At 49.5% G+C, this 27,785-nt stretch overlaps 11 protein-coding genes and 1 non-coding gene across 12 annotated transcripts; 7 read left to right on the forward strand and 5 right to left on the reverse strand.

Annotated features, from left to right (window-relative positions):
- Positions 1 to 46: 46 nt before the first annotated feature.
- BO79DRAFT_148285 (carbon-nitrogen hydrolase) lies at positions 47 to 1,867 on the reverse strand (the record flags this gene model as incomplete). Its single annotated transcript, XM_025678539.1, has 2 exons — positions 47 to 1,338; positions 1,384 to 1,867. 2 exons carry the CDS (start codon positions 1,865 to 1,867, stop codon positions 47 to 49), a joined length of 1,776 nt encoding a protein of 591 aa, XP_025539345.1.
- A 332-nt stretch (positions 1,868 to 2,199) lies between these two features.
- On the forward strand, positions 2,200 to 3,790 carry BO79DRAFT_217831 (hydantoinase/dihydropyrimidinase family protein; the record flags this gene model as incomplete). The annotated part of the gene is made up of 3 exons (XM_025683386.1): positions 2,200 to 2,247; positions 2,292 to 3,226; positions 3,271 to 3,790. 3 exons carry the CDS (start codon positions 2,200 to 2,202, stop codon positions 3,788 to 3,790), a joined length of 1,503 nt encoding a protein of 500 aa, XP_025539346.1.
- Positions 3,791 to 4,678: 888 nt separating this feature from the next.
- Positions 4,679 to 5,139, forward strand: BO79DRAFT_255175 (uncharacterized protein; the record flags this gene model as incomplete). The annotated part of the gene is made up of 2 exons (XM_025686114.1): positions 4,679 to 4,798; positions 4,909 to 5,139. 2 exons carry the CDS (start codon positions 4,679 to 4,681, stop codon positions 5,137 to 5,139), a joined length of 351 nt encoding a protein of 116 aa, XP_025539347.1.
- A 488-nt stretch (positions 5,140 to 5,627) lies between these two features.
- On the reverse strand, positions 5,628 to 6,222 carry BO79DRAFT_255176 (uncharacterized protein; the record flags this gene model as incomplete). The annotated part of the gene is made up of 2 exons (XM_025686115.1): positions 5,628 to 5,865; positions 5,930 to 6,222. The coding sequence occupies 2 exons, from the start codon at positions 6,220 to 6,222 to the stop codon at positions 5,628 to 5,630; spliced, it is 531 nt and encodes a 176-aa protein (XP_025539348.1).
- Positions 6,223 to 8,654: 2,432 nt separating this feature from the next.
- Positions 8,655 to 10,545, forward strand: BO79DRAFT_173295 (MFS transporter). Its single transcript, XM_025679674.1, has 6 exons — positions 8,655 to 8,687; positions 8,836 to 9,021; positions 9,077 to 9,091; positions 9,141 to 9,542; positions 9,594 to 9,947; positions 10,017 to 10,545. The coding sequence occupies exons 2-6, from the start codon at positions 8,845 to 8,847 to the stop codon at positions 10,368 to 10,370; spliced, it is 1,302 nt and encodes a 433-aa protein (XP_025539349.1). The 5' UTR covers positions 8,655 to 8,687; positions 8,836 to 8,844; the 3' UTR covers positions 10,371 to 10,545.
- A 613-nt stretch (positions 10,546 to 11,158) lies between these two features.
- Positions 11,159 to 13,618, forward strand: BO79DRAFT_237754 (Zn(II)2Cys6 transcription factor; the record flags this gene model as incomplete). Its single annotated transcript, XM_025684733.1, has 6 exons — positions 11,159 to 11,241; positions 11,302 to 11,333; positions 11,406 to 11,711; positions 11,764 to 11,852; positions 11,906 to 12,510; positions 12,559 to 13,618. The coding sequence occupies 6 exons, from the start codon at positions 11,159 to 11,161 to the stop codon at positions 13,616 to 13,618; spliced, it is 2,175 nt and encodes a 724-aa protein (XP_025539350.1).
- A 681-nt stretch (positions 13,619 to 14,299) lies between these two features.
- BO79DRAFT_265751 (uncharacterized protein) lies at positions 14,300 to 15,688 on the forward strand (the record flags this gene model as incomplete). The annotated part of the gene is made up of 2 exons (XM_025686904.1): positions 14,300 to 14,456; positions 14,514 to 15,688. The coding sequence occupies 2 exons, from the start codon at positions 14,300 to 14,302 to the stop codon at positions 15,686 to 15,688; spliced, it is 1,332 nt and encodes a 443-aa protein (XP_025539351.1).
- Positions 15,689 to 16,635: 947 nt separating this feature from the next.
- BO79DRAFT_t141 lies at positions 16,636 to 16,707 on the reverse strand. The gene has a single exon. It is a non-coding gene; the product is annotated as a tRNA-Ala (tRNA).
- A 2,165-nt stretch (positions 16,708 to 18,872) lies between these two features.
- BO79DRAFT_217837 (uncharacterized protein) lies at positions 18,873 to 19,427 on the forward strand (the record flags this gene model as incomplete). Its single annotated transcript, XM_025683387.1, has 2 exons — positions 18,873 to 18,915; positions 19,015 to 19,427. 2 exons carry the CDS (start codon positions 18,873 to 18,875, stop codon positions 19,425 to 19,427), a joined length of 456 nt encoding a protein of 151 aa, XP_025539352.1.
- A 492-nt stretch (positions 19,428 to 19,919) lies between these two features.
- BO79DRAFT_228564 (uncharacterized protein) lies at positions 19,920 to 21,146 on the reverse strand (the record flags this gene model as incomplete). The annotated part of the gene is made up of 4 exons (XM_025683973.1): positions 19,920 to 19,946; positions 19,978 to 20,670; positions 20,727 to 20,767; positions 20,819 to 21,146. The coding sequence occupies 4 exons, from the start codon at positions 21,144 to 21,146 to the stop codon at positions 19,920 to 19,922; spliced, it is 1,089 nt and encodes a 362-aa protein (XP_025539353.1).
- Positions 21,147 to 22,545: 1,399 nt separating this feature from the next.
- Positions 22,546 to 24,300, reverse strand: BO79DRAFT_148442 (tannase and feruloyl esterase; the record flags this gene model as incomplete). The annotated part of the gene is made up of 1 exon (XM_025678543.1): positions 22,546 to 24,300. The coding sequence occupies one exon, from the start codon at positions 24,298 to 24,300 to the stop codon at positions 22,546 to 22,548; it is 1,755 nt and encodes a 584-aa protein (XP_025539354.1).
- Positions 24,301 to 25,334: 1,034 nt separating this feature from the next.
- BO79DRAFT_148101 (carboxylesterase/lipase family protein) lies at positions 25,335 to 26,924 on the forward strand (the record flags this gene model as incomplete). The annotated part of the gene is made up of 1 exon (XM_025678532.1): positions 25,335 to 26,924. One exon carries the CDS (start codon positions 25,335 to 25,337, stop codon positions 26,922 to 26,924), a length of 1,590 nt encoding a protein of 529 aa, XP_025539355.1.
- Between the last annotated feature and the right edge of the window lie 861 nt (positions 26,925 to 27,785).

Raw genomic sequence — 27,785 nt, forward strand, 5'->3', positions numbered from 1 at the left:
TTATCATTCCAACACAGGTACTTAACTACAACTGAATAAATTACTATCAGAGATATTCCTGTCCCCTCGCCAACCTCCCCGCCTTAGAACTCGCGTACGCCCCCTTCTTCGCAGTCTTCACTCCCATCCGCACCAACCCAACAAGATGCTGCACCCCAGCCACAACCCCATCCACAACCTGCACATCCCCATTACCTCCAACAGCCTCCTCCACCGCCCCCTTCAACTTCACCATTCCTGCGCACCCCAGGACAATAACATCCGCACCAGCACCATCCACCAACCTCTTCGCCGCACCACACATCGCCCCAATTACATCCTTCCCGCCATCAGCACTACCCTTATCCAGCTCCAAAACCCCCATCCCACATGCCTCCACACCAGCACATACCCCATCCATTCCGAACTTTCTCACCGCATCGGCATGAATAACCTTTGACCTCTGTGAAGTCACCACCACCCCGAACCTCCCTCCAACTGTCCTAGCAGCCATCAACCCGGCCTCCATTATCCCAATAACTGGGGCGGATAGATCTTCTCTCAGGGCATACACGAGCGGGTGATCGCTAAAGCACGCAACCAGGAATGCATCGTACTGATCTGCGATAGGCAGAATAGCCCTGACGGCAGCGGCAGCGGACAGAACAGCATCGAGGGACCCCTCAATTGCCGACGGGGCAGGGATGGGAGCAGTGAAGGGGACAACTTCGACGTCTGGGGGGAGGGTCGGTTTCACCATAGAGATGCAAGTATCTGTCATGGAGGGTGTGGAGTTGGGGTTAATCAGGAGGACCCTTATCTTCCCTTTCTTCTCCGTCTTTGGGACGATAACATCCGAGCTGGTAGTGGACGGTGGCTCCACCACCCCCGTCTGTCCCGTAATCCTCCCATAATGCTCAATTCTGCGATGTCTCGCAAAATCAAACGTACGGGTCTTCCCAGCGCGACAAAGCCCCAAATCACAGTCCGCAATGATAACCTCATCCCCCTTCGTCTTCGCCTCAGCAATAATCCTCCCCTCGGGGTCAACAATACCCGACCCCGCGATGAGGGGATACTCCCCATCGTCAAGCCCACAGCGTGCAGCACTAACACTGAAACACGCATTCGTGTAGCTATGGCACTGCATGACTAGTTTATGATGAAACAGGGACAACTCCTCCGCTTCCTCGGGAGTCATATCCGCCGACTGGCCCCAGAACTGCGGCGCAAAGCCATTGGTATTATATCCACAGGCGACGATTTCGACACCTTGCAGGCCATATTCGCGCCAGGATTCTGCCCAGCGGCGGTCATTGCAGATCATCATTCCGAGGATGGGGTCTACATCCTTTTCACCTTCTTGATGTTGTGATAGTGACGGGGAGAGGAGGCCCGGCACACGGAAAGCCTGGAATCCCAGATTCCCCGGCTTGAAGTACCGCTTCTCGAGCTGATTCACGGCTTTCGGATCAGGAAGTGGCTCCACGTCACCAGGGAGATGGACCTTGCGGTATCTGGACAGAATCGACCCTGTCGTGGCGTGGTAGTACACGCAGCTGTTGAAGTGCTCGCCTGTGTCGGTAGCTTCCGCGAAGCCGACGATGATGTCCACGGATAGAGTGTGGGCTGTGTCGAAGAGTGCCTTTGTGCGCGGCGCGGTCAGGATATCTCCGTGCTCGAACCAATCTTCTAGCTCGGCTTCGTCGACGATCAGGTATCGGGGGAAGAATGTGGTGAAGGCGATTTCAGGGAATAGGACCAGTTTTGCTCCTTGGTTGGCGGCATCCTTGAGAAGGTTTATCATCCGGGTTAGGGTTTCTTCGCGCGAGGACCATTTGTTGGTCGTGCCCATTTGGGCGGCGGCGAGGCGGACGGTGCGAGGCATGATGCTCAATGATTGTGTGGTATACCAGTGAGGGGGGAGTGTTGAGGGGTAAGTTGGGGAATCTGTATCCCTCGGTAGAAGTAGCAGGCAAATGGTAGGTGCAGATATACTTCTTGGTTTGTCCGGATATATTTCCGCGTGATCGTTGTCGAGTTGGCTTGATTAGGAAGGTCGGGGTAGACCCTATCGCTATCTGGGAGTCAATCTTATCGTCGGCCGATCCGATGACCTTCAGTAGTATTAGTACGGTGGAGGCGATAACGATGGTGATTTATTATCCGGAGTCTCTCTGTGATATTCACAGATCTAGAACAACTGTATACGTCGTCACAATGAAAGCTACTCCAGGAATCGACCTGATTATCATCAACGCTACAGTGGTACGTGCCATGCTACCCTCCAGAAACATCGCTCACACCAGCAGGCCACCGCCTCCGATGTAGTCCCCAACCAAGATATCGCCATCTCTGGCGGCAAGATTGTCCTTCTTGGACAGAATCTCCCAGCACTATTCCCCAGTGCAGCAACACTCGATGCAGAGGGCGCATATGTGACGCCAGGTGGTGTCGACAGCCATGTACACCTGCAGCAGGATAACTCCCCGACCGGTGATACCTGGGAGTCGGGGACTCGCTCAGCTATCGCAGGTGGGACAACAACGGTTTTAGCCTTTGCGAGTCAAAAACGGACCGACGAGAGTCTGTTTCCCGTAGTCGAGGAGTATCATCGAAGAGCCAACGGCCAGGCTTACTGCGACTACGGCTTCCATCTCATCCTGACAAATCCCACCCCTAACATCCTCGATGAAGAGCTGCCAGTGCTAGTCAGCAGTGGTATCAGTTCTGTAAAGCTATACATGACTTATCAACCAATGCGACTTGGGGATGGCGAGATTCTGGATGTCATGGAGTCGACCCGTCGGCTGGGGATGACAACGATGGTTCACGCCGAGAACCATGAGATGATCCAGTGGATGACGGAGAAACTAGAGGCGCGCCGCCGTACCGAGCCATATGGTCACGCTCTGGCGCGTCCCAACATTGCAGAGGATGAGGCGACATATCGCGTCATTTCTCTATCCGAGCTGGCCGATGTTCCCATCCTGATTGTGCACATGTCCTCCAAGCTGGCTGCGGCACATGTGCGGGCGGCCCAGACGCGGTTGCTGCCAGTCCACGCGGAGACCTGCCCTCACTATCTGTTCTTCACAAGCGAGCGCCTAAAGGGGAAGAACTTTGAAGGTGCCAAATGCGTGTGCTCACCAGCGCTGCGAGAAGATCCGATGGACCTGGAGGCGATGTGGGCGGGCTTGGCCAACTCAACCTTCACAACAGTCTCCAGCGACCACGCACCATCTAAGTGAGTACCACCTGTGATTATGTAGATCATTGCTGACCAGGTAGATTCGATCACCCCCTCGGCAAGAAGAAGGGCACGTCTAGCTTCACCCAGATCCCGAATGGACTGCCGGGGCTGGAGACGCGACTGCCCACGATGTTCTGCGGCGGTGTGCTCACCGGGCGCATATCCATCCAGAAATTTGTCGAGCTGACCAGCTCGAACCCAGCCAAGCTTTATGGACTTGGGAGCACGAAGGGAACAATCCAGCCCGGTTTTGACGCGGATCTCACGATTTGGTATCCCACGCCAGAGCAGGCTGCCTCCAACGGCACATCGGTCATGACACCATTCCAACTGTCCAACGACATGCTGCACCACGATATCGACTACACGCCGTTTGAGGGCATGGGGTTCACCAACTGGCCTCGATACACCATTCTCCGCGGACAGACGGTGTGGAACCGCGACGCAGGTGGCATTGTCGGCAGCAAAAGAGACGGAGCTTTCCTGAAGAGAGGACCCAGCTCATTGAGCAAGCCTCGGAATGTGTTTGTCAATGAGTTCAATCCGTACTCTAGTTAGTAGTAATGGGGACAAAGCATGAAACCAACATGAGTCACAGAAAACAATGATCATTGACATGGTAACATATAAAATAGTATAGACAGTAGTATAATGCAATCACCCAAGTGCGGTCGATCCAGGTATAATCCCAATCACAGCGCCTTGCACATAAGAAAATTAAAACAAAGCCATCATCACGATACTAACAACCACAACAACAACATTCGGCGGCTTCGAGACAGCACTCGCACCATTCCTCGCAGAGGAAGCAGCAGCACATCGTGATGAGACAGGTGGTCAAGCAGCCACGGTCCTTGGAGGGTTCTTGTTGGGGAGGCGCATATTGCATGGGCTGGGGAGGAGGGTACTGGCCACCAGGAGGAGGGTAGCTATGAAACAGACAGCGTTAGTTTCTGAGCTCGGACAAACATTCATAGTGTTCGGAAGGTACATACTATCCCTGGGGAGGCGGTTGCTGCTGGTAGGACATGGTTGTGGTTCTGTCTGTTCTATGATCTGGACAGAAGAAAGTATTGTATGGGGTCACACAATGGTGGCCAGTGGACCAGCGGGGGAGCTCAGGAGTTATATAGCCGGAATCCACGGAATCCGCTCAGGGCGCCAGGCAGGCAGACGCATTGCTGGCCAAAGTCCGTCAGCCCTGCGGACAGACACCAGACGAGCTGGCGGATCTTGGCCCTGCAAATTTTGCTGGGGTGCGATCCACCGCCGAGGGTGCGATTGGATGTGCGCTCAGATGAAAGTGAATCAGCCATCGAGAAAGAGCATGGAAGATCCCCGTGCCGAGCCCAAAGTATTGGCTTGGGAGGAAGACAACATTGGCGCTAAGAATAGATAGATACATATCGAACCCAGGTCAGGTAACACAACACACCTCTATACTCCATGGGCCTGCCAGTGCGGGCGGGCGCATCCGCAACCTACCACAATAACAACCACGCTTATGGTGATGGTGGCGCCAAGCACACCCTGCCCCGTCGGGCGGGAAAGTGGAGCATCACTTGGGTCAGATTACCTGCCATTTCTCTCATTCTTCCTCATTCAGGAGAACTGAGCCAAGCCGCCAAGAGTTCCGGCAGGGATACTGGGGAGACGCTTACTGGTCACTCCTCCAGGATGAAATTGCGCTCTCCCCAAAGCTGTACCTCGCCTGGAAGCGCCAAGGCCTGGAAGCGCCCCTTAAGGCTGGCGGGACCCACCCAAGCTCCCCCCCGTCATCCAATCACCCCGGACCACCACCATCCCCCAGGGTCTCACGCTCTCCTCGGCTCTGGAAGAACGCTGTTGCCTACGCCATCATCGTGGCTGGTGTCGTTGCATGTGAGGCTGGTTATGCATGGCCATGATTTATTTATGTCCATACTTGCTGCAAGGGGGAACGAATTCCACGTTCGTCCTATCTCTTTGTGGTCATTTACTATAGCCTGTTGAGTCCACATATGACACCGGTAAGATAAAGTTTTCAGTGCAGATTTTATTTCTAGGCTCATGGTAGCCAGAGGAGGCTGATAACACCCATTGCAATACATTGATAGTATTGTATCAGATTTTTGTAGACAAACATATGGATTGATTGGCCAGATGTTTATAGCCCCCGTGATATGATTATCAACCTAATATATATCTAGTGAGTAACTAATCTTGCTACTGTGCTTACAATCTGGATGCTTGGGAGTATTTCTAGTGGTCATTTAATCACACAGGTACATGTTCGATCACATATGAAACTGTAGTAATCATTCCTCATAGTCTCTTTGCAGACTTCATGTTTCATCTCTCATGTATGATATGATATGGAGCACCTCTCTTTTACAGTAGAAGGAAGCTCAACCGTTTACAGCCCCACCAAAGTATCAACCCAAAAGATCGCATGCTGCCCCTCCCCCTTGACATTCAAATCATCGTCACCATTCCGAAACACCGCATCGGGCGCCCCCTCAAACCACAAATGATATCCTGGTCCATCCCCAGGATAGATATTATCGCCTCGCGGCGTGATGATATACCTGCCTTCCTCCTTTGGCCACTCCTCGAACCAGAGATCGGTTCCTTCATCATCGAGTCCAATCCAACTAGTAGAAATACCATAGTAGTCAGCTCGTGCCGTGCCAAGGTAGGTATGTGGGCACTACATACTGTCCCTTCAGAGCTAGATATTTTCCCGTCTCGGTCTCCTTGAACCGGTATCCATTGTCACCTTGCTCAACGTAGAACCGGTCACCCTGTAGTGCTTCCGTGGCATTCGCGTATAGGGTGCCGGATGAATCGTAGTGTTCGACATTTTTGCGAGAATCGTTCAGGAGCTTGTCGTAGCCGGTGATGTTACCCTCGTCATCGCGCTGGAAGGGCAGGCTGCGGCGATAACTGCGCAAGTTGACGGTGTTTCCAGGGGCGAATTTGGGGTGGTGAGTACGATAAGTGCGGCCCATTGTGATTGTGAGTGTGCGGATCTATAATAGTACAGTAGTTGCAGTGGTGGTATGTTGCTAGATGTTGTCTGGTGGAATGAATGGACCATCGAATTTAGAGGAAGACGTGGCTTATATGCTTATCCCAGAGGTTTCTATGTACTTGATCGTCGACTAGATTGATATCATCATGACTATAAACATGTGTTCATCTGCAATGAATGAGATGAACTGTCTGTGGGCCTGATCTGGTAAAGTTCGTAATGGCGACCCTGATCACTTCCGAAAATAGTAATCCGTGAAGCCATCTCCAAGGTAGGTGAAGACTTCATGCATACCTAGCGCAATTTGCAAGACGATCTATATCCACATACTGTGTATGCTGATGATGTTTCTTTAAGATAGATGTCATGCTGATGCTATATATCGATAGTATCAAGCAACGCTCTAGCCGCTTTGTCAAACGCTATGAATGTAGCGGGATAGGGGTATCAAAACTTCCCCTTGAGGACAATCCTGAGAGTAGATCCTATTTACTAACAAGGTGCATAGCTACGTAAAGTGGGCGAAGCAGTTGTCTGGGGGCTGGATTGAGACTCGTCTTTCCAAGTGTGAGGTAATTATGTGTTGCTCCATAAAATGTCATGCCTGATAGTCATACGTACAATCTGTCAATTTCTCTACAAACGACTGGAATATCTTTTGAAAATATCTCCTTCCGACCTATTTGATGCCGGTAGTACCTCCTTTGACGATTTGACTTCCCACATAAAAGAGACCCGACAAGTTGACTCTTCTAGCAGTTGCGAGCTTCCCGACACACTAGCTACACAATAGCCAGATAGGCTAGCGGCAATGAAACAAGTGAACAGTAAATTTTTTCTCACATACATTTGCCATCTCGAAAGTAAATTAAGGTTATTGTTGGTGATGTTGTACCCTATGCGTAAACCGATAATTGGATACGTCACTATGATGAGCGTCCGCTTAGTTCGGTGGAGCCCCACCACCGCCTCAATTGGCAGAACTTAATTGATTTTTTCGCCATATGATGGCAGTATTTACTGATACAAAAGCTACTTAAGTGCTAGGTAATCAGAGAATATGAATCCAGAGTAATGTAGACTGATTTTCGTATAGGTCGGGATACACTTGTGGCTACTTGCTTCATATTGTTGCAACAAGCCCGGTCAATATATATATTATTTATATACTTAGGATCATCCTCAAAACCATACTAACGAATCACAAGGCATCCCAATCTCCATAGGACCCTTCAAGATTATGTTTCGAATACATTGAGAGTTTCACATGAGCATTGTACATGTTAATGAGATGAGATGGCAGTTAAGGATATAAATCAGTACCATGTGCATTTTCTTTTTGGACGTTAATTCTCTGATACCGGTGTGCATCATGCCGTCTAGACCCTTATCTGGTGCACTGTAGTCTCTCACGTTGCACAAAGTACATGAGACCATCACATTAGACCCAAAGAGGGTTATTCCGACGAGAGTCTGGCATCCAGCCAAATCGCGGCATGTCAGACGCGGGTGCCTGCAAGTGGAGATACAGACTCTTCTGCTGCAAATCTATCGCATAATGGTTTAGTGGTATACGCTTAGTGATGCTTACCAGATGCTCCCGTAAGAGCGGGAAAATATGGGTCCAGGAATGCCGGCGGATAAATCTATAACTGCTGTCCCCAGAGTTATACAGTCCCTGCAGTACCGAGTGCAGAGTTAGAAGCCTAAACTGGTTTGGGGTAAGTGGATAAATGGCATAATTCATTCTATGTTAATGACATCCAAAGAGTCGCAAGTACACTGGGCTATGATTGTGTGTTCACGCAGTTACCTGGAAGACTGTCTAGCGCAAGAGAGTCTGTGAAGCCATCCTGTAATAAATTGGTTTTGCATGTGGTGCAGCCATCGGGACTTGCTCGCAGAAAAGCATCACTACAACACAGATTATGCATAAGCGTGGTGAACAGGATCTGTCTTCGGCCAAATTACAAAATACTAAAAATGCTGCTTCATTATTCAGGTACATTCTTGCTTCGCGGAATAACAATATGAGTGATCTATAGATGGGGCAAAAAGTGTCTCTGTTACACCGACTCTTAGTCTTATTGACGGATACACCGCTCTCTTCCGCGCCAGATGGCAAGTCACGTCCTTCGTGATTATCCCTTTTCCGTGAAATGTTTGCTTCAACTCTCCCGAAACCGGCTGGTCCATGTTTTCATACCCTCATACAATGTCAAAAAGACTTTTGATCAGCGGGATAACCTTGTTTTGATTTAGATCCGATCACAACAAAGAAAGCAGCTCGTAAGAGACCCCAACTGGCCCTACTCGCGCTGATTATCTCGGCATCCCATCAGTACTAATAGTGGATCCATGCTGCATGACACGCCAATCAACCAACCACTCAATTATTAATGCACGGTAGCACGGGCGCTTATTAGAGGGTCTGCGGGGTTGGTTATCAGTTTGCCAGCCAGCTAGACTAACATATCACCTCAAAATTTTCCAACTCTCCAGCACCAGTGCATCCTAAACCACAACCGGGATTTAATAGCTCCATTAACGCAGTCTCAATATCATAATCTAAATTCTATTCTCCTTGGAGGGCAACGCAATGTCCACAGTCGACAGCCCCTTGCTAGGGCACAGACCTCAACACCCTCATCCAGACGATGTTGAGCATCCGCTGGGCCACAGTAAACGGCGGCAGGGACCCGGCTCCAATGTTCTAAAAATTCTAGCTGTCTTCTGGACATTTCTGATCATGGGTGCGGGTGATGCAGCATATGGGGTAAGGACTGTAGAGAAGAACAGACTTGCCGTTATTGAAACTAACACTCGTCCAGCCTTTGATTCCCTACGTAAGTGCAATCTCGCCATCCTGTTGTAGATGAGCTATTGACTAGAAAGCTTGAAAAATACTACGACATCTCACACGGCACCGTTTCGCTTCTATTCCTATCTCCCATTTGTGGTTACACGCTTGCGGCACTCCTGAACAGCGAAGTCCACGTCCAAGTGGGTCGTCGCGGTGTCGCTTTCATTTCAGCGGCCTGCCACTTGCTAACGTTTAGTATCGTCTCCTTGCATCCTCGATTCCCTATCGTTGTGGTATCTTTTGTGCTGTCTGGGTTCGGCAATGGACTAGCAGACTCAGGATGGAACGCTTGGATAAGCAGCCTGTCTCGCTCGAATGAGTTACTGGGGATGCTGCATGGTTTGTATGGGCTGGGAGCTGTGCTAAGCCCATTGATCGTGTCCGGACTGGTAACCAAGGCCAATGTTCCATGGTTCTACTTTTACACTATTATGGTACCGCCTTCCGATGTCTACTACCTCCGCTACTTGCTCATATGGATATAGGCTGTGTGCGCTACTATGGAAGCTGTTGTCTGCACCATCGCCTTCTGGGATGATAGACCGATCGCCAGAGGAGCGGGCGATGATTCCGATGACAGCGAACATGGTAGCTTGAAACGTGCTCTTTTCCAACAGCCCTATGCTCGGGTGACTTGGATCTGCGCGCTCTTCCTGCTCATTTACGTCGGCATTGAAGTCGCTTTGGGCGGATGGACAGTGGTCTTCATGATGCAGATACGCCACGGTAACCCGTTTGCCAGCGGCATGGCTGTTACAGGATTCTGGCTGGGCATCACCTGTGGCCGCATTTTCCTCGGATTTGTTACGTCGATGATAGGCGAAGAACCGGCAGTTACAGTATGTCATCTCTCACCCTTTCCACCTTGATCAGTGAGTTCGTTCTTCGCTCATGCTCACTTTCTGCAGCTATATTCCGTGTTGGCGATAATCTCCGGCTTCATCTTCTGGCTCGTGCCAAACTTCAACGTGTCGGCAGTCGCGGTCTCTCTGCAAGGCTTCTTTCTTGGCCCTCTATTCCCGGTCCTCATTGCAGTGGCCACCAAGCTGCTTCCCCAATCACTGCACGTGAGCTCGATCGGGTTTGCCTCGGCGATCGGAGGGGCTGGAGCAGCATTGATGCCATCGGCGATTGGTGCAGTCGCAGAAGCCAGAGGGGTCCAGATTCTGCAGCCTTTCATTCTTGGGCTCTCGGGTGTGGCCCTGGTATTGTGGATGTGTTTGTGGTGGATTTCAAAAGGTAATTCACGGAGATCGAGTTAAAGAGGCCAGACTGCCCGAAAGATAAGCGCTCTGTTAATGCAAATCATCCTGGACGATACGAGATGTGGTAACATTATCATCGCTGTGCCAAGGATGGGACCAGAACAATCACCGCTGTTTCACCATTTACCTGACTGTGTCTTTGAGTATTAAAACTTCATTTGTTAGACCAGATAGAGAAGAAAATTGGGTTAAACAAAAAAAAAAAGGCAAAAAGAGAAGAATACATACAACAGAAGGGATTCGCTGGTGGTCACCCACCCAACTACTAACCTCCCGGCGTGTGGCTTGAGTACGGCTGAGCGGACGGGAAGCCCTATTTTCCACACCCTGTGGTCGTATGTACTGAATATCAGGGGAGCAGGGTCTATATGCATGGTATCGTTATCAAATAGGAGGTAAATGTTAAGCTGGACCCTTTCAATTGCGCGTTCATATAACTGCTCCACAGTAGTATGCTAGGTTCTGTAACCCGATCATGGCCATTAATGCATGTCCACTTTTCAGGGAACCGGATCTCGCAGGAATACCATGTAGATTCCCTCACAATCAATTAAAGAATGAAAACTATGGTACAGTACCCTAGCAAAGGGAATCACTACAAACAGAGCTCCGATGGTTGCGGAAAGCTTCGGGCATGTGACTTGACCGCAACCCCTTCTGAGGCAGGGATTCCCCGCTTCCGCTAATCATCTCCATCATCGCTTTCTTCTTTTCTCCCCCGATAATTCAATGGTTCGCGATTGTTAGCTCCGGCATAATGGGCGGTGCCCCATACTATACCTACGATGGACACACCACCCCCACGTCGACCTGGTCGCCAGAAGCGACCGCGAGTCCCTGATGCGCTCCGCAAGAGAGCCGCCCGCGCGTATGCTCCTTCGTTCCATCCAAGCTACAACATAGCCATTGACACTTACTTAACTCATAGATGCCTCCCTTGTCGCCAACACAAGGAAAAATGTACTTTCACCGTCATGATTTGTTGCACCCACGATTCCTAGTCCCTCGACTGATCAGGCCTCGGAGCTGTAGGCCATGGTGGCGGCCCGCCCTGCGCACGCTGCCAGCAATACAACCGCACCTGCCACTTCGAAGATACTCGACCAAAGCCGACAAGTATGTCTGCAGTACCGTCGCAGCGTGAGTTTCAAATGGAGCGCATTATACGTCACTTCCTAGGCGAGGACGTCTCGCTCGATCCCGCTCGGCTAGAGGAGACCGCGGACCTGCTGGAAAGCGGACGGTATCGCGGGACTCCTCCAGAGACGCGAGGGGTGGAGGATGAAGACCAGACACCGGAGAGCTATTCGTTGGAGCCATTGTCAACGAACACCATGCGTATGTCCAAGACACTGTTCATAAGGGCAGCCGTTAACTGGCCTCGCATCAGACTATTCAGGGGAATTGTCGCACTGGAATTTCTCTAAAATGATCCGCCGACGTCTACAGAGCTTGGGTATCCCTAAAGGACAGAAAGATGCATGTGCTCCTCAAATTGCATTCACCCATGGCACCGCTGACGGATTGTTCAGGGCTTAAATCCCTCGGATGGATTCTTTCGCGCTACTGGCCTGCAGTCGGCCAGTTCGTGTGTCGCCTCCGCCATAGGATACTTACCACCTCGTCCTGTTGCCGAATTCCTTACCAATACATTCCTCGAGTATGCACAGACAAACTATTTCTATTTCCCCGAGTCAGTCTTTCGGGAGAAGATGGACTACTATTATTCTGTCGACAGGCCGCTTATGATCGACGATGCGGGTTGGATTTGTACCCTGTTAATGACATTTGCGATTGGCACTCAATTTGCATACATGCAGACTTCCTCGAAGGAGAAGCCTCCTTTTTCGGAAGACATTCCTGACGACCGCATCGGGATGGATCTATATCGGTTCTCGTGTCATTTGATCCCTGATCTCATCACCACCGCCTCACTTGAGACTGTGCAGGCCTTTCTATTACTGGGCGTGTATATGTTGCCGATTGATACCGCAGGATTGGCCTACACGTACTACGGCCTAGCCATTAAGATGGCCATCCAGAACGGAATGCACCGGAAGCATATTACGCCGTCGGTTTCGCCAGTGATAGTGGAATGGCGGAACCGTTTGTGGTGGACAGCGTATTCCCTTGAAAGGTGAGGCACTAGTCTACGTCGTGTGAAACCGGGCTCACAGTAGCACAGCCGTATCAGCATCCTCCATGGCCGTCCTGTATCCGTGTCTCCCTCTGAAACAGACGCCGACATGCCTGCTGATCTGGTTGAGCTGCGCCAACCCAGCGGTATTTCGAATCTACCGAATGTCACGGCGGCCATCCACTTGACCAAAAGGCTTGAAAAAGTGGCCCAAATTATCCTACGGCTGCGACGATGTCCGCGTAGTCATCAAGATGCCTATCTGCGCCAATTATGCAACCTGAGGATGGAGTTGAGCAGGTGGTGGGACTCGCTCCCGAAAACATTGCACTGCCGCGACCTTGATCCGGCCGGGCCCTTATTTCGGTCCAATGTGCACCTTGAGCTAAACTACACTACTGCACTTATTTACATGGGTCGGCCTTTTATCTTTCTACAAAACGAGGCCGCGGATAGCGGTGGATACGGATCAGAAAAAGAGGGTGGTCGTACAGGGTTAGTTGAGACGTTCTCGCGAAACTGCACACAAGCAGCCATAAGAATCATCGACCTTTGTCAGCTGCTGCATGACTCGATCGGACTCGCGCGCGTGTCATACACAGAGTTCAGTTCGTGCCGCACAGCTTTGCTGGCCTTGATTGCGCAGCTTCTCAGCGGGTCGTCAGAACCGATAGGCGGTGCCCTAACGCGAGGAATGGGCCTAATCCGCCAGATCTGTGTAGGACTGGAGTCGGCTCGGTCGGAGATTGCAGTAATTGAAGCGCTTGAGCGTGCTCGGCAGCAGCTCGATCTCGGCGAACGAAGCCACCTAGGAGAATCATCTGGGACAGGTTATGACCAATTCCAGAAATGGGCCAAGCTCTGGCGCCTAGGTCCTTTGATCTCGGAAGCTTTTCCATCTCCAATAGCGGCTGAGTCGCCAAACAATCCAGGCAGTATTCCTTCATTTGACGGGTTCTTCTCATCATTTCCCCAGGAACTGGATGCGTTCGCCGCCATTCCAGGCTCCGAGGATACTGCAGCGCCGCCTAGCATATGGCCTGTGCCGGATGCATTCCTCTCGTTTCCTGGAAATGTGGACGCCGAATTGGAGTTTGATAGGCCTTAATGAAGGTAGATCGAGTTCCAAGCTGTATACTACGATGTCACTATGTTTTTAAGACAACATTCTAATGGTTTTGATGATGTCACCAGGGACGTCGGAAAGTAGGACCTCCTTTCAGTAGTCGTCAGTTGTTCTGGACCCACAATGGTTTGGAACAACACGTTACTCGCTGGATATCCTGTCCCAGAGAAATGTTCGGCCCATAGAGAGGTGGTGGACCTGTCTACCCGGTGCTTGGAATGTAGTATTGAGGATCCAATCCTGGCCCGGGTACCGGTACCCGAGTAGGCCGTTCCCGGTGTTCCCAATTGACCGACCCTAGTCAACATCTGCATCGCTCGTAGTATGAGTAGCCACGGGTGATCACCGGCAAAGATCCCTGAAATCTTTGCATAGATACTCGGTGGTGTCTTGGCTAAATTTGAAGTGGAATCACTTCTCTTCAATGACTAGAGACCTGCAGCAGCACGGGGCAAAAGAAGCTCCCATCTTCGGGATTGGCAACCGAACACACCTGCCCGGGAAAGACTCCGAGTCCGGGACCCAGCGAGCCCGGCATGAGGTCCCGAATCATGGAGAGTCATCGTTAAATAGTATAAGTGCAAGCAGTCCGGGGAAACTAAGATCTGAGAAAATTCAATTGACAATTTTGCATATTCTTGGTGCTTGCCATTGCATGCAATCATGAAGTGGCTTTCAGCGAGATCTTATGCTCCCATACTCAAAATCACCGTAAAAGATCCTAGACCAAGTTACACAACATGGGACCGGGTCGAAGGCACAGTGACGGTGACTGCCCCCTATGACACGAATGTTAACAATATTCAGATCACTTTTGAAGGTATGCAACTGATCCAATCCTTCAACCTTTGGCCTAATGACATCTAACAAACATTAGGCTCCTCGCGGGTGTCTTTACCGCGGCCAATTACCGAACTCCGTGAACCTGCAGCCTGCCACACATTCCTGAAGCTCCAACAACCCATTGAAACTCCTATCTCGCCCACTCATGTCCCCGGAAGAACTTCCACTTATCCATTCTGTTTCGTTATACCCGAGGAACTGCCTCTCGGGTCTTGCATACACGAAAAGAGCAATGGTTGTGCCGATCATCGGCATGCTAAGCTTCCGCCAACACTTCGATTCGCCAACCTGTCTCAGGAACTGTTTCGGATTGCGTACTCTATTCGTGCTGAGGTTTCCTACAATAGGGCAAACGATGGCAAGAGCGAGAGAATAACTACTTCTACAAAAGATATACGATTTGTCCCTCCGCATCAGCCGAACCACCTCCCGCGAAGCCTGCAGACATTCGTATCATTGCAACTCAATCCGAAGCAGCAAGCGCAGAACAAAGCATGTCTTTCTCTAGGGAAGTTATCTGTGGAAGGCTCCTCCGCACAGCTGACGCAGGGGCGCTGGGGTTCCTCGGATGGCCCCTTCGACGCATATGTCAACATACCGCTTCGCTTCGAAGCAGCGAGAGAAGCGAAGCCTCCTCAATTACGACACCTATATTGTACGCTCAAGGCGTCAACATTCTTAGTGACAAGGTCGAGTACCAAACGGCTCAAGCACTATGAGGCGCAATACCGACAAGCACATGTCGATAATATCGCGATGCGATCAGAGGACATCTCATCTACGCAATGGATCAGGCATGAGCCAGCCCCTGAGGACTGTGTCACCGAGCCTGGGAGCGATGAGATAGTATACTACACAACATCCTTATATTTTCCTTTGCGCATGCCTCGGAACGAACATCTCATACCATTTTCTACGTGTCTTCTCTCACGAGTCTATCTTGTCGACATGCGTATGTCGTATTCTACGCCCGACTCGAGTGGACGTCGTCAATCGTTGGAAGCTACGCTGCCTGTTGAGATCGCGGGGTCTTATGACAAGTATATTGAGGAGAGGCCGCTATGCGATCCGCTAGATAAACCATGTTTATCTTATTGGGATGCCGATCCACCGCCATATCATGGTCATGAATTGTTTCGCTCCAGCGATGTTGTGTCCTTGAGGAAGGGACAATATACCAGGGTTTACCACCATATGGTGACTTCCTGACATAAGGTGCAGACTAGCCATTAGTTTGCCAATGAAATGATACTATCACGTCGACCAAAAGAATATGTTCTTCTGCTTCAGGTAGAAGGCAAAGTGATCCACCAACCCTCTAATAGATAGATCGGCTCTTCACTACTCCATATATTTGATGAAATATCCGATGCAGGCAATTTTACAATGCTAATCAAGAAATGAGAGTTAATTTCTCTACTGACTTCGTTGAAGCACTCATGATGCGGGATTCACCCTTGGGGCCGTATTAAACTTCTTATAGAACATTCCCATACGAATTCCACGAGGCTTCACAATTTGCCAGAAAGAGGAATGCTTTCTGCTATATTCGCGCCATTTACTCTTGCCTATATAAACCTCGTCTTCTCCCACCTTCTTCCTTCTCTCCATCTTCATCAATCCTCTTTGCAGTTCTCCATGGCCTCTCCAAATGCTACTAGAATTCTCCTTTAGAGCTATCCTACAGTGTCTATTAGAGTCAGTACTATATTAGTGTACACCAAGATATGTCTGATTTGATAGCTGTCTGTTTAAAACAGAAGTTACATCTACTCATGAGCCATGATTGGTTCCTCACTAGAACCAAACAATACTGAGACATGTAAGCCACTATGAGACTTAAATTTTGAAGAAAAGGAAAAGGATCATACCTTAACGATTCGTTCGTGGCTTCGAACTGCACCGACCAATATCATGTTGGACATTGTTTAACAAGTGTAGATCGGGTGATGGAATGGAAGGGTATTTTGAGGACAACCACATTGGTCTCATCAGGAATCATCATAACAGAATGCCGATGACTATTCAAACTGCATTATAAGAGTCCGGCGTAGTGTGTAGCTCAGTAGGTCAGATACTAGTATCCCAATTACGGGTAACTGTACCTAGACTATCCGTCCCGTGGCGTAGTAGCAGAGAGACCGAAAAACAAAAAATGGACTCGCCGGGAATCGAACCCGGGACCTCTCCAATGCGAATGGAGCGTCATACCCCTAAACCACAAGCCCAACTTGATGATAAGTTGCTTTAGACTACGCTATATGACTCGCTCGTATTATTCTTACCTTTCTTGGTAATCAACTCCCAATGCTTATTATCATGGTCACCAGCTCGATGAAGCCCAATTACCAAAGGCCCCGATTACGTATTACTAGCTAGGCTCCTAGCAGCATTGCAATTCCTTACTGTGATCAACTTTCTAATCTCTATTCATTGGATTACATAACAAGTTGATAATTGTACACTGATGTGAATGTACTGCCTTGCGGAAAATTCCGGTCTTCCTAAGATGCCCACGGATCCTGTCTACTCAGCCTCGGAAACATCCTAGAAACAACCACGTAACTATCTAAGTATCACACACCTCTGTCTGGGAAGGAGTCTTGCCTGCATATCAGTTACTTGATCGGTGGTAAAATTGTCAGTCGAATGACCGGGAAGTACTTGGTATTTCTTTCACTATATATAAATCCGTTGTCTACTAGTACTGGCTGCCCACTGAACTAGAGCATCACTCACGATTTGGAAACTCGCTCGTTTAATGTGCAACGAAGTGATTGACTGATGTAAGTATTGAATATAGTACTGTACTTTCGTATTTTGAAAGCCCGAGTGAAAAAAAAAGCATGAATATGACATTAACATATGAAGCGTCACTGTAGGCAGACGGCGGGGTATTCATCTGGCCCATTGTCTTTGCAACCCCTATATAAAAGGAAGCTTCCGTCCCACTGTTTTGTCTTTAAAATTCATCTGAAGCCATACCATCCAACATGCAAATATTGAAAGATGGTTATACTCTGACTTCCTAGATCGAGCCTTGAGATACATTCCTGAAGCTTCATCATGGTGTATCAACTTCGACCCTTAATCAGTATGCACTCGCCATTCCTATGTCTATATCACGCTAACAGGCAAAACTTCTGTAGGAATGTCAGAAACTGCGAAAGATTTTACCAACCTTCCTGGCTGATACGCCAAACCCTATGACTACGAAGAAAATGGTACTCGAACTATCAGCTTCCAGCGATGAGGATAAAGAGAAAGCATACCCAAGGGGCAAGCCTTAATTTTTAGATGAGAACCTTCCCACATGCCGACTCTGAACTCAGGGCAGTATTATATCCTTATGATTGATGCCCCCAGACTACATTATCATTGAGAAAAGTTGGCTACAATATACATTCAAACAGCCAGGAAATGCTCACCACCCTGAGACCAACGTCCCACATCCCACTGTCCAACGATGGTGGCATTCCTTGGAGTTAATAAGAAGTGTGTACCGTCTCTTCTATATACGGAACAATTCCATTGGTTTTACCTGCGGTAAAACCATTGCTCTAAATGACAAGCACAGTGTGTTATTTACCATGAGGTATGCTTGGCTACAAAGTGTGTGAAGTCCGATGATATGCGAGGCACTCACAGATGGTCACACTTCCTTGGCTGATAGTTGAGAGACAAAGGCTATGCGTCGCGGTGTATGGGCTATTGTTCATTTCAACAGGCGAAATATAAATCCACCAAGCGATCAAGCACTGGGCTCACTTTGAACAGCGTGAGAAGTGCACAAACCATGGGTTGTTTGTGGGCACCGCCAGGTGCTAGGCATTGGTTACGACGAATCTTTCACTCCCGTGGCCGGCGAAATCGCACCCAAGATGTTCATGACGAACGTAGCGACAAAGAATCACCGCTGGGAATAATACGATATCGTTTCTATCTATCTGAGAGCTAGATATAGAAGGCAAACGCGCCTACATAAAGTAGCCTACTGGGTATCAAGAAGGACCACCCGCGCTAATCTACCTAATGAAGATGGCCCTATACGGACTCCGCCAGGCGGCCCACTTCTGGATCCGCACCCTTCGATGAAAAGCGGCAAGAGATCGGATTCATACTTTTGCTTAAAGAGGAGGCATTTGTGCTCAGCATGCAAGGGGTACAACTCAAGCTGACAGCTACATACATCACTGCGATATGCCATCGTCATGTGAAGAGCCAGACAACGTCGGGATGTGAAACTCATTGGCTAAGCGTTCTCAACCAGATGACGTGATGACTCAACAGATCAGGGTATTGGATATACAACCCTGCATCCGAATCTCAGATATTGCATGAACGGAAAGGCACAACGGATTGGGCTGTTGCGGAACGTCTTTACAAAATAAACATGTGTGCCGCTGTCGGCCTTCTGGACTACCGCTATACTACAGGTCCAACTCGATGATTGAGTGCTTCTCATCTGGTATATTACTCATCCACTCATGTGTCAAATATCGATGACGTTAATCATAGCCAAAATTCCGTAAAAGGCTTCTACACACGAATCAGAGAGCACCATCATACCAAGGTCTCACTCAACGATGGCGATGGGGATGCGATAGAACTCGACACAGGCGGCCTTGAATGGCTGATGCGGGGCGCCCCCAAGATGCCAGCAATTTTGCCGATTATCAGAGACCAGGTGTTTCTGAAGCAGGAGAAATCACTCGTCTGGACTTATTTTTCCGGTGAGGAGGTTTACGTTTCCGCCGTTCTGACAGAGGCCGGTATCGATCATGCTGTCATTCATGCCGGATTGACCGCCAGAGAGAGATTAATCATTGTGAAGTCGTTTACTCGAGACCTCGACAAATGCATGCTATTGGTGATGAGTTACTTGGTCAGTTCAGCCGGTCTGAACCTGCAGAATCTGTGCTATAATCTCCAATTCGGAAAGACGTGATACCGGCGTGATGATTCCTGCAGCCTGGCAACCACACGAATACAAACATAATGATGCGGCCATGAGACTGCTCAGGAACACTTAATACTACTGCAGTGATTACACTAATGTTGAGGCTGTTGTTGTTTTCGTTTTCCTTGGATGGTGTTTGCTATTATCTATTTTCTCATATAGTAGCTATCTTGGACTTTCTCAACGTTGTATGTAAAATCTGACTGCGAGCATACTGAATGTTGAAACTATATACATTGGTGCATTAATCCTTCGAAACAGTACACAACTATATACATTGCAAGCTCAGGGTGGTGTCCCAATATGTCCACAATACATGTCTTTCGCAAAGGTATTTACGCGTGAAATGAAGCTAAGTAGAGTCATAAGATAAACCACTTGACCAGACGAGTTACGCCAGAATGACAGGACATTGGTACCATATCAACCCACATAACATGGATGAATCCTCGTAGCCAATGGTAATGGGCAGTCTGCGTCTCATCTCCCTATCCCTTCGCCACTGTTCTCGCAGGAAATCAGCACTTTTTGAGAAGACAGCTGACTTCCACTCTTCGTGTATATTGTTCAGCTTTGCAACGATGATACGCTGATGTGCAGAACTTCTTGCGGACAGGCCGGCAACAACCAGTGGCCAGCACAGTATGTTGTGCGAAGGCGAGTGCGGAGGCAGATGCTGTAAGTTGTTTATGAACTCATCCACCAGAGAGTGAACTGTGTCGTTGTCGTCAGATCCATGTGGTGGCAATAGTGCCCTGATGTGGATGCGGCATGCTAAACTGTACAGTTTCGATGTGATGACATCATTGAGATGCTCCTGGTCCATAGTATTATCATGGGTGAGCTCGCTTTGATAGGCCATTAATTCTTGGTCCAACAGCAAAAGTTCCTGTCGTGCGGAAAGCACGTCGGCAGATTTGCTAGACTGCAAGTTATGAGACAGACGGGATATGCGGTAAATGGCGATGAACAAAGACTGTGAGGTTCCCATGATATGGCCGTGCTGAATTAGGCGGATGATTGACGGGGAGACGAAGATAGGATCCGCTTGTGCGATCAATAGTTTGGAGCCCAAAGAGAAACGAGCTAAGGCAAAAAAGTAGCAAAACATCTCAAATAGATATCCTCTTAACTCAGTGTTCATGCTGCCGCAGTGAATGCGATTTTGCAGCAGAAAAGCCGCTGCATTGAGATGCGGAAGGATTCTCTCGCGGTTCGTAAAATTTTGAGTCTAAGTCTGTCAGTATACTTGCTCAGAAATAACGTGCTGCATTGCAATTCGCATACCTCATGTAGACATAGCAACAGGACGGACAGCGGAGTGTAGTCTAGGTTCATATTAGCGAGATATGTAATGGATGCCTGGGGATGATTTGTACCAGAAAGACAACCGTCAGATGGCGAAGCGAGGGCCATTTCGCTCTCAATCGCTCCTCTGAGGCTAGACACAGCTTCGCCGTAGTATTCAGCGGCGGCATACTGTAATTGTGGGTGGTGACGGTAGTATTTGAGCAAATCCGCCGCAGCTATTGCAAGGACGCAACTGCGCACAACATGACTCTTTGATAAAGCAGGAGAGAGCCACTTCAAGTAATCAGTCCGTCGAGATCCAGTTCTAGTTGATAACCATCTTGGGCTAGCGTTGAGGAAGTGACGGAGCAAGCGGGAGACTATGTCGGGCGTTAGGACTGAGAACACGTTCACCATCCCTTGTGCCTGGTCAGGGAGTAATTTCTCGGCCAATCCCGCCCTTGTCTTCCGGCGTTTGGGCCATACAATCGAGTCAGCAGATTCCCACTGGCATTCAAGGCGGTTACGCTGACAGCCAGTGCAGGAAGGGCGACGCTCATCGCATCTCTTTTTCCGCCGCCGGCATGTCAGACATCCCGATCGAGATCTCACGGGAGGTTTTATACAACGATCGGTAGTTTTCATAAGAAGCGTATCTCGCGTCATGATATCAGCAAGGGTTGTTCGGGCAAGTAAAGGTAGCGGGGAGCCATCATATCATACACTTCAACGTCATCAGAGTTTGGATTTTTGACCTGCGGGATTGGCTTACGACTTCGCGGAACAGGCCACATGACCTTTAACGTTATTCTACTTTTTCAGGTAACGCCACTCGAGTCGGTCGTTCATATAGTATCATTTCAAAGATATTCTATTCAGATTATTTTGACTACCAGAGACTGGCACAGCCTTATATAAGGCCTACAAATTAAATAGAAGATAAATGGTATTATCGGTATTTTTCTGAAATTTCTAGTCCGCGTTGAACATAATACAAATGGAGTATACATGTTCAGCCTATTGTATAGGTAGAAATAATAACGAAAGTAAATCTATGGATTCGTGACGAATATGATAATATCTGGTATAAATCCCAGGTAGATTATGGGATGATTACCGCGACTATCGCGGAGATATCTTAATGTGAGAAAAGCTTCTTTCTTTTTAGATTTCATTACATGGCGGGCGACTCGGGCGGGAACTCCGTTATCTGATGATTGAGTTTTTGCATGGAAATTAAGGTTCAGCCTAACCAGATCCGGCTTGTAATAGCCGCGTTGGCAATTGAAGTATCCAAATCAGGACAACGCTGTATATCCCGGCAATTACTTTTGCCGCCCGTGCTGGACCCTGACGTGCTCTGTGGTAACAGGCATGCGCATGCAGCGGCTGCAGAAAGTGGTGTAATAATGTCAGGCTGGAGCTGCAAAGACAGATTGGTTAGGTTGAGTGAAACACTGCTACTAATTAGGTTTCTGCGACGCGTGACACTGCTGAAACCGTTACTTCCATGGGAGCTGATATTATAACTACTTGGTCTTATACGGTGTTATCATGGGCTACGTCCTAACCTAGTACTTGAATTAATAACAAGATTTTATGTACAAAGTTTAATTTCATTTCAATTTGAATAAATTACATACACCCGTTGTAGGGTATACAAAGAAGTAGAAAGCGTACTAATAATGCCGCTATATCTATCTTCCAGGGCCCGCAGAAATGTGATCGCAATCAGCGATCAGCGCAAGCCTTTCTGAGACACACCCACCCCTCTAGCCTCCTAACTAGCCTCCCGAGGCTAGTTCATGTTCCGCTCCTAATACAAAGGAAGATTGTAGGCGTCGAAATCGTAGATCCAAGTATCATACGAGGCCTGGTCGAATACACAATCCATGGTAGTCCCGTTGTTGGACCAGAGAGGGCGAAGGGGCCATGCGCAGATCTGCTGGTGCTCGCCTTCATTGTCTCCCTGGAGAACGGTCGCGTTCAGCGTCACAGGAACCACACCGTTCTCCACCCAGTCGATCATGACGGCCATATTGGTTTGCGGGAAAGGTCCGTTCGGTTGTTCGCTGTTTGTGCCGCAATGAGCCATACCGGGGACCAGGTACAGTCGGTAGAACTCGCCCAAGGCGGCAGCACTTGTGTTGAGAGATTCGTTGGGGAACATAATCTTGCGCACAGCCTCGTAATAGTGGACAGACGAGGCAGTGGGCACACTGGGGTCCTGCTCACCGTGGAAGTGCAGAACCTTACCACCGGATTGCTGGAGGACGCTAAGATCGGGGTTGTGAGTCATCAGGGTGTCCTCGTACATTGTCCATCCCATTTGCATCCAGTCGCGGATGGTGTCATAAGTAACATTGTCAAGAGTTGATAACGTGTCCGCTTCCTGCAGGTTCACAAACTTCGCCACAAACTCGCCCCCGTTACCGTCAATACTGAGGCCCCAGGTGCCGGTTTCTGAGTCGTAGGTGGTCTCAGCATCGTCAAAGTCCGCACCGGGTTGGAAATACAAGTAGGCCTGACGACCCTGGGTGTCCTTCAAACCGGCGAGCAGTGTCTGAACCAACTCGACGGCTTCTTTGGTGACGGTACCGTTCTGCGCAGGGGTCGAGCTCATGGACTGCCGTTTACTAAATCCGAGACCAAGACTGCTGCCACCGGAGCTGGCCGCGCAGTAGTAGGGAGCGCCGATCAAGGAGGTGTAGTTGAAATGCAGCTTGCATAGGTCGGAGCGGGCGACAACTCCGTCTGCGCGACCATCCAGCGGATCGCAAGCAGCGATGGTGGCGTTTACAATCAGCTCCAACTCGCACGGAGGGGGGTAGTAATCCATGGTCTGTTCAACGGCGTTGGGAACCAGGTGGTTGATTTGCTGATGGGCGAAGCGGAAAGCCGGCGCACCGACAATGATTCCGTCGTAATCATAGCCATACTGCTGGGCCTGAGACCAGCCCTCACGGCCACCCTCAGAGCACGACTGATAGTAGGTATAGACCTTGTCATTTCCAGTGTTATACACATTGCGGGTGAGTTGCCGGCCGATTTCCATCATCTCATGGATACCTTGGTAGCCGAACATGAAGGTGTTTTGCCAGTCGACAGTGCCATTGGCAAGAAGGAAGACATCATCAAAGGATTGACCATTGAACCCACCGTCGGTGAGGCCGGCGACCGCTCCATACATGAGACCACCGGGCAAGGATCCAGAGGTAGTGGAACCCTCGTTAATCTCGTATGCCTCGCCACCGGTGGTAAGGAACCGATTCTTGAAATCAGCCGGGGCGGGCAGCCAGTAAGTGAGGGCCACTCGGTCATTTCGACCGGTGTGGGTGTAGTTGAAGGTGACATCGCAGTAGCTGATGGTAGCAGCCGGATAGAAGTTGGAGCTGCTGATGGACACATTCGAATGGATGGTAGTCGAGACGGAGCTGGAAATCATGGAGATGCCCTGGAAGGTGCCATCTGCAGGCAACGCAGCCTTGATGTAGGCATCGTTACAAATATCAGAGAGGCTCGCGGCATGAGCAGCCCCTACTGCCGCAGCTAAGGGGAGAATATTTCTCATATTGAAAAAGATAGAATGAATGCGGAAAGATCTTGAATGAATGTAGAAGAATGAATGTGGTTCTGGACAGGCTCATCGGATACAGCGGGTGGCTTTCGCTTTTGAGCTGCGAATTTCGGAAACCGTTGGAAACTTGAGAAAGTTGGACGCGTATGCATGAATACAAGTAAGTTGCAAACGCGTAGGAGATGACACATGCAGTCGCAGATTAAACGGTCGAGCCGTCTCGCATCACCAAGAAAAATCACGCTATGGTATGCTTCACGGAACTGTAATTGCCAGGGACTTCGTTATTGCCATTAAGCTTCCCGGGCCGCGAGCCACAGACCCACTGAGTGACGACTCCCCGGAGGTCGGAGGGCCAATTTGAGTTCATAACCGATCCTTACCACTGTATGTAGACCTCATGACTGCATGACCAAATTAAGTCTGCAGATGACATACTTTTAGCAGATACGAAACGATCGTTAGTGGCATCTACTGGTCGTTTACAGTGATGTATAGCAGGCACCACCGCTTGCTTGCAAAGTAATGTTTTGCAGTGATTGAGAAACCGCAAAGAAATAGAATATCTTGCCAAGCTAGTGGGCTGGAAGGGTCAGAGGCCCACTGATAACACTAACGCCTTTCACGCATTTATTCACAGTAACTAGCGCCGCGTAAGCTCCCGCCTTTCCATACATCTCCGTACTCTGCCCTAGTCCAAGGTCAATCTCCGTACCTGCAGCAGATACGGGGCAGCGGGGCGGGATCGTCCGTCTCACCCAAGGTCTGAATATTCTTCTCAGCCTTGATACTGACAGTCCGGTTCAATCTTATTCCCGTGGTAGAGTGTATACGCCAGCACGAGCTGCACGGAGATAGCTCCGTGAAGAAAGCTTCAATGGCTCAGAACTCAGAGCAAGCCGACGGCCGAGAGGGCCAGTCGAAAGGACTATAAGAGCCAAGTGGCGGCCGGTTTATTCTTCGAATTACACAGCATAACTTTCTTCCAATTCACTTTGTCAGTACCGCCTCATTGCGGTCTCTACACAATGCTCCGCAATACTCTCCCCACGCTTTTGGGCCTGGCATCCATTTCTTCCGCTGCGCTTTACGAAACCAAGATTGAGACCAAATATGGCTCGGTCCAGGGTTATCCGGCTTTCAACAGCAGTAATACCGGCAACCTGACGCACTGGAAAGACATCACTGTGTGGAAGGACATCCCGTTTGCTGCAACCACCGGAGGTGCTAATCGTTGGAAAGCACCGCAGCCCGCAAGTCCATGGAACGGAACGTTTGACGCGCGCAACTGGGGCCCTGTCTGCCCCTCCGCTACGACCGGAGACAACAGTTACACCATTAACGAGGATTGCCTCAATTTGAACATTTGGAGTCCGGCCAACTCTACCGACGCCAAGCTGCCGGTGGTCATGTGGAGTTATCCCGCCGAGTCAACTGCGGCAGATCCTCTCTTCGACGGCGGTGGTATGGCTGACAAGGGGATTGTCTTCGTCAATTACAACTACCGGACTGGGCCTTTTGGATGGCTTGCCCACTCTGAGCTCTCGGAAGAATTTGAGAAGGTGACTGGGTCCAACAGCTCAGGTAATTGGGGAATGCTAGATCAGTTCGCTGCTTTGAAATGGATTCATGCCAATATTGAGGCCTTTGGTGGTGATCCGAACCAGATTACCGTCCAAGGTCAATCGGCAGGCTCTGCGGCCACCCAGCATATACTCTACAGCAACTTGACCAAGGGGCTGATTGTTGGTGCCATCATTGAGAGTGGTGTCCGTGACCCCCATGACCCCCTTTGCACTAGCCTTGCCGAAGCTTATACCACGCTGGATGATGCGCTGGATGATGGCAATACCTACCTCTCAAATCTGGGAGTGTCCAGTATCGCTGAAGCCCGCAACCTCAGCATGGAGGCATTGATTGACGGAGCGACTGGGTCCACTCGCGAAGATACCATCATGTTCGAGGCAGTCCTTGATTATTACGCCATGCCGGATACCTACCTCAACATCCTGAAGAAGGGCCTTGCTCACGACGTCCCCGTCATCACCGGTAACAACAAGGACGAGAATGGCGCTACCTACGGCCTCGACATCTCACTCGCGGAGTACCTTGAGGATCTCAACGAAACCTACAGTGGGGAGTGGGTTGAGCGGTTCTTTGATCTCTATCCGGCCAATGACTCGACGACCGCTTCAGGCGCATACAACTCTATGTTCACCGACCGCTCCAAGGTGGGCACCTGGCTCTGGACCCAGATGTGGTACACCAAGAAGAGCAGCCCGGTTTGGAACAACTTCTGGGACCACGCTCCCCCTGGCCAGAGCTCTGGCGCTTGTCACGAGTCGGAAATCAACTATGTATTGAACAATCTTTATGCCACCGACAAACCCTGGACTGCCGATGATTACGCCATCGCCAAGAATATGAACCACTACTGGGCCAGCTTTATCAAGACCAGAAACCCCAACACCCAGGCTGAAGGTGCTTCCGAGTGGCCTGCAGTAAACACCTCCATGCTGGTACAGCATGTCCGCGATGGATGGGGTCAGATTCCGATTGCCTGGAGCAAGAAGGTCAAGCTTTTTGAGGATTGGTTTGCCACCCTTGTGGCATACTAAGGTTTGAGAACAATGCCAATACGCGTGTTAGGAGGTCAAGTCACCTGGGACGATAACATTGACGCATTTGCGCGAATGTGACCTTGAGATAATCTTCATCATCTACCAATCCGTGTTTACGACTTTTTATCTCTTCTTTTCAATTCGTCGATGTATGCGACATTTGTTATATTCTTTCTGATTTTCTTTCTCGCCATCGCTTCTATTGTAATATTACTAGTTTATACACCTCAATGAACAAGTACTTCGTTGATCACCAGGCTCAACATAACCATCAGTAACACCCTCTGAAGGATAACTTCTCCAAATCAAAAGGGAGTGGAAACAAATATATGCCGATCACCTAGATGTAACCTTATACGAATCCGGCTAGATACTACCGAGGAACTCAACCCTCCATCCTTTTATTTCACAGGCTCCACCTGCTTAACGACCCGAGCCGGGGATCCCACAGCAACACTAAAAGGAGGAATATTCTTGGTGACGACAGCCCCAGCCCCAATCGTACAACCTTTACCGATATGAACCCCCGCCAAGATCGAAACACCAGCTCCAATCCAGCAGTCGTCACCGATAACCACCTCTTTCGCAAATTCGACTCCGTTTCTCCGAGACTCGACACTGGTCTCATGCGTCGCAGCCAGAATGCTCACATTGGGGCCGAAGGCCACACGATCGCCGATGATGATTAGGGAGCAGTCGAGGATTGTGGTGCTTCAAGGGTCAGCAAATAAGGAGAGTAAGGGGGTCGAGACAGCATACTTAAAATTAGCATAAAAGCCGTCTCCAATTTTGATATTGCACCCGTAATCGACCATCAGCGGTGGCTCAATGAAAGCGCTCTTGCCAACTTGTCCCAGT

This window comes from Aspergillus costaricaensis (genome assembly GCF_003184835.1).
Source record: "Aspergillus costaricaensis CBS 115574 unplaced genomic scaffold BO79scaffold_16, whole genome shotgun sequence".
NCBI lineage: Eukaryota > Fungi > Ascomycota > Eurotiomycetes > Eurotiales > Aspergillaceae > Aspergillus > Aspergillus costaricensis.

What these genes read in the sequence shown, in the direction of transcription:
- BO79DRAFT_173295 (XM_025679674.1), top strand. Translation starts at nt 8,845, where the DNA reads ATGTCCACAGTCGACAGCCCCTTGCTAGGGCACAGACCTCAACACCCT. An exon ending in TCTACTTTTACACTATTATG is followed by an intron (nt 9,543 to 9,593) that starts GTACCGCCTTCC and finishes ATATGGATATAG; the next exon opens with GCTGTGTGCGCTACTATGGA. An exon ending in GCGAAGAACCGGCAGTTACA is followed by an intron (nt 9,948 to 10,016) that starts GTATGTCATCTC and finishes CACTTTCTGCAG; the next exon opens with CTATATTCCGTGTTGGCGAT.